The following is a 5,000-nucleotide window of genomic DNA, read 5'->3' on the forward strand; positions in this document are numbered from 1 at the left end:
CTGGCTAAAATGATTAAAAAACTACGAGCTTTCGACTGCCCGAACTGCAGTCTTCGACGGGTAAAATGAATGATAAGAAATCGATGAGAAAATTTAAATAAAAACGTACATTGCAAAATGATGAGAATGTAGAAAATTTATGAATATTTGTTAAAAAGAATGTTGTATTGAACGTGAATTGAACGCTATGCTCCTCTCCTTAAAGAGACAGCAAAAAATAGATGAACCAACATACCGCAAACTTCACTCAACTGACGGCACACCACCAGCGATTCGCGGTTCTGTTAAGCACCATAAAGAAGGGAACCCCCTGAGGCCCATCGTCACCTGTATTGGCACCATCGTCACCTGTATTGGCTCAGCACTATACAACAAGTTCCTGTTCCTTCTCTCCCTTACATCAAAGGAGTAACTGAGCCTTTGACACGCATCCTCAAAAAACACGATGTCAGGGTTGTAAACAAACCATTTACCACTCTACAACAACAGTTCCCAGAACCGAAATTCCGACCTTCGATGGAATCGCAGACCAACGTCGTATATAAAATTCCCTGTACAAATTGTTCGTGGTGTTATATTGGGGAAACCGGCAGAGCTTTCAATACGCGAAAAAAAGAACATTTAAGGAACACCAAAACTGCGGCCAAAGGTTCTAGAATTGCCAATCACGCTTGGTCCAATAACCACGCCATTGATTTCGAGAATGCGTCAGTTATTGACAAAGGCACTTTTAGAACGAGAAAAACATTAGAAGCGTGGCATACCACAGTGACACCCAACGCAGATAACAATTCGTGCCCTTTACCTGGACAATACAACATTCTTTTTAACAAATATTCATAAATTTTCTACATTCTCATCATTTTGCAATGTACGTTTTTATTTAAATTTTCTCATCGATTTCTTATCATTCATTTTACCCGTCGAAGACTGCAGTTCGGGCAGTCGAAAGCTCGTAGTTTTTTAATCATTTTAGCCAGAGATCGTTTTTTAAATTTTAACTATTGTTGGTGTTGTTGTTATATTCAAAATAAATTAATTTGAGGGCTTCTGCCTTGAATAAAATATTATTCTGATATGTTAGAACTCAGTAAAAGCTTAATTATTATACAGTGAGTGGGTAACCATAACATGTTACGATTGTGACATAATTATTGAATAATTAATGAATAATAATTATTATTGAAGATGGTGGGCTCCCAGGAAATTTGACAGCAGGATTAAGTGGTCTAAAATTCACTTTTGTGTGATACAACACTTACATTGACAAAATGCTTTAAACAAATTTGGTTGCCAACATTAATAGACCAATTTCGATATATTAAAATGCAGTCCTAAACAAAAAGCACCATCTCGAAGTTCTGGGGAATAAACTCGTACAAATCCCTATATTTATTCCCCAGAGCCTCGAGATGATGATGCCTTTTGTTTGGGACTGAGTTTTAATATATCCAAATTGGTCTATTACTTCCCCTTATTTGAAGTTATTCTGTCGTATGGTTCTGTTAAGTTGTTTACTTTATACACGATTTCTCTTTAAGTCAAACATTAATTTTTTGCATATAAGTTTTAGAAGGTAAAGTGTGATAGCATAACATTCGAAGGATGAGCAACAAGCATCTTGCAAGTGGCTTGCCCTGATTAATTTAAGGATCTATTTGTACTAAATTTTCATTTGGTACATGTTCTTTGGCTGATATGTCAAAGCATTTGGACATGTTTAGTATGTACTGCCAAGTGGCTTTTATAGCTATCTGTGTCCTGACCCAAATAACATATCCTTTTTTATGAGACTAGCTCTGTTGTTTTTGCTTTGTTTTTCCTCTAGTGAAATACTGCGCGTGATTGATTCTCTACAATTGACAGCTACGAAGAAAGTTGCTACTCCTGCTAACTGGAAGGTATTTACCCTTAAAACTTTTCACATTTTGGTCAGGATATAAACTTCTATTTACATGTTTAAATACATGTACTCATCTTTAAATGCATGTCAAAGTAGCAACAGAATATAGGTCATGCATTTGTTATTTTCATTGATCTGGTTACTATATATATAAGCTCATAATTTTTGTCCTGCAGGATTGCCAGTTATGGGATGCTCATTTTTGATCATCACTGTTGCATCCACTCGTAGCTACCTCAAAATCTCAATCGAATCTGAACTTTACAGTTGACACTTTGCTCCTAGTTTACGCAAAACTTGTCTTGAAAATTAAGGAGAGAGATTTGCAGCAAGAACAACCGCGCAACTATTACTTGACTGATAAACTAAAAAACACGGCATACTTCTCAAGGTATTTTTTCCAGCAAATACCAAAGGTACAAAGAAAACTGCTCAAATGAAAAGTTTTGCAATGCGACTTTGTTACTCCATGTGCTCGTGGGAAAACACACCCCCTTGAGGGGAGTCAGGGGGAACACGCCTCCCACGGGTTCAACCCTCCCAATGGGGTCAACCCATCCCTGGTTCTTGGTCATGAGAGGTGGTATGTGGGCTGAGGTTCAGTCAATCTCAATCTGACTCCGAGGGGTTTTCTCCGGGTAGTCCGGTTTCCGTCAGTTGCGGGCAGATACCCTCCATAGGGATAACCTCTGGTATCCTTCCCTTTCGTTAAATTGAATGAATAAAGTTGCTATTTCTATTACTCAATACTTTAGGCATGTTTTCAGCAGAGCACGCATCACCCCTGATTCACATACTCTGGGTTTTTGTGGTAGTGCGCTACACACTATGTCACGGGGTTGTAAGAGTGTAAGCCCGTGGTGACAATAGGCCCGCAGCGCGTGCATAACTCACGAAAATAAACAGGTCCGTTGGAAGCGTACTTGAGTTTCAACATATGAGCCCCCAAATGGGCAAGAATTTGTGATGCTGACGAATAATAAAGCAGCTGCTATTTCCAAAAGGATGGAATTAACTGGTGATAAGGAACCTCGTCTGGGGGAGTGAGTTTTTGACTTTGCAGAAACAATGGTCAACCTCAAGGGTTGGGGGATTGTTATCTTTGCGTTGGATTTGCACATTTCTCGTCAAACTTTATAACACTTGAAAGGAAAAAAAGCAAACTAACAAAAACAAAAACCCGGTATCTTGCCATCATTTTGACACAGATGTATCCTTTTATTCGCGAGTTGTTAGTTAACACGCACGATAACTTGATCATGGCGGCCGCTGAAATCGACGTCACTTTCGATTTTGCGGTTTACTTGTGCAGCTGTCAATAGTACAATAGAAAAATTGAACGTAGCAAAAATTCTCCCAAAATGTTTTTCGCTGATGGTAGCTTTTTATATTTGCGGTTCAAAAGTTATGTTTTCATGACGCAAATTTTGTTATTTTATTGTCGATCGACACTTTTTTGAGAACTTCCTTCTGCTCTTCCTAAAAACTGTATATCATATTTATTTACTTGTGCGTCAATATTTGTTTTCCATAAAGCAGGCTAACAAAATCTGCGCCTTGCTTGGTTCGCATTTTTTGAGCGTTAAAATAGAATTTTCGGTCCTTGTTTCTGACAGAAAGTCGTATATTCTAAGGTCACCCATCCAAATACTAACCTCGCCGGACAGGGATTAACTTCAGTCAACCGTTGTCTTGGAAAGCTATCAGAGGCTTGTTGTGATAAAGAAATTGTAAGGGAACTTGAAAATGATGAACATGTCAGCCTCGAAGCCAATATTTCTCCATTCCCTTTTATTTTCTTCAATCTTTCTGGGTTCAGTATTTTATTAGTAACCACATGTCTTCTGAGGGGGCTATTTACCTAAGACGTCTTCCAACTACCAAAACAATATCTTGTACTATTAGAGCTACATATTATGCAAAGACAACTTGAATCTCCTGGAAAACAAAACGCAGCTCGGTTGACAGTTACGGAATAAAGCGCTATGTTACTGCACTACCACACTTACGCAATGGGTGCCTATTTTTTTCTTTGTCAATAGCTGATGACGCCTCCCATTTGCCCCAGTCTTTTTATATTAATCAAATGAGGGGGGAATGGGAATATACTCTTTCATGAAAGCTCCTTTAAATTCATTAATTTCTTGACAATTATCATCTGGTTAGAACCAACGTGGCTGATAAGGTCGACAAGTGATGGATGACTTTCGAGCTCATCTTGGCGTCTCTGATCTTGTTTGTTAATATCGGAAATCCCCTGGCTTGTTTGCCATTCAAAATGCTTGAATAATTTTTTCTTCATTTGATAATAACAAAAACTACGACTTTATTCAAGATACAAGGAAGGCGAATAAACAATTGCAACAACAAGAACTATTTATTTAATATCATGATAAATGCAAATAAAATTACAATAATGTTGATTAATGAAAGATAAAAATTCCGTCGTTTAAACCCTTATAATTTTCACAAAATTAGCCAAAAATTTATTTAAAAAACCATATAAAATTTTGAAAAATAGGAAAACATAAAAGAGCTAATTAATTATATTAATGTCAAAATGTGTACTGAATACCTGAGAATGACTTATTTACATCACTTAATATCTGCTATGAAATGCTTGCATACTTCAATTAAATGATGTTTTATGCTTGTTTTTACAGTCAGGTGGAGACTGTATGGTTCTCCCCACAGTGAAGACCGAAGACACCACCGAACTATTTCCAAAGGGTGTTACAGTAGAAAAGATGCCTTCGGGGAAAGGTTACATGCGATTCACCCCACAACCAGAATAATGTGGACAAACAGCAACTACAGGACAGGCCGTTACCACAGCAACGGGAATCGGCAATTTGTTTGTTGGGGTCTGTCAACTGCACCCATAATAAGCATCATACTATTTTAGGTGTAATTTAGCACAGTGTAACGCGCTAGAAAATAAAAGTAATAATTTTTTCGTGGACCTTTTCGCCGTTTTGTTCTTTCATTTTGCCTGATTCAACTCAGTTTGAAAAGAACCAGCCGTTGGTTGCAAACAATTGGAAAAAGGACGACCGAAAGGAGTGTACATTTTGGATGCTGACCGTTGGCATGTAGG

The 5,000-nt window shown here is 37.8% G+C and overlaps 1 protein-coding gene across 1 annotated transcript in view; it reads left to right on the plus strand.

Moving 5' to 3' along the window:
• The window catches only part of LOC137993514 (peroxiredoxin-6-like), a 21,268-nt gene extending 16,403 nt beyond the window's left edge, over positions 1 to 4,865 (plus strand). Inside the window, exons 4-5 of the mRNA XM_068839425.1 lie at positions 1,829 to 1,901; positions 4,567 to 4,865. Of these exons, the coding sequence (XP_068695526.1) occupies positions 1,829 to 1,901; positions 4,567 to 4,698 (205 nt within the window). The 3' untranslated portion in view covers positions 4,699 to 4,865. The remainder of the gene's footprint in view (positions 1 to 1,828; positions 1,902 to 4,566) is intronic.
• The last annotated feature ends 135 nt before the right edge of the window (positions 4,866 to 5,000 follow it).

This window comes from Montipora foliosa, chromosome 2 (assembly GCF_036669935.1).
Source record: "Montipora foliosa isolate CH-2021 chromosome 2, ASM3666993v2, whole genome shotgun sequence".
NCBI lineage: Eukaryota > Metazoa > Cnidaria > Anthozoa > Scleractinia > Acroporidae > Montipora > Montipora foliosa.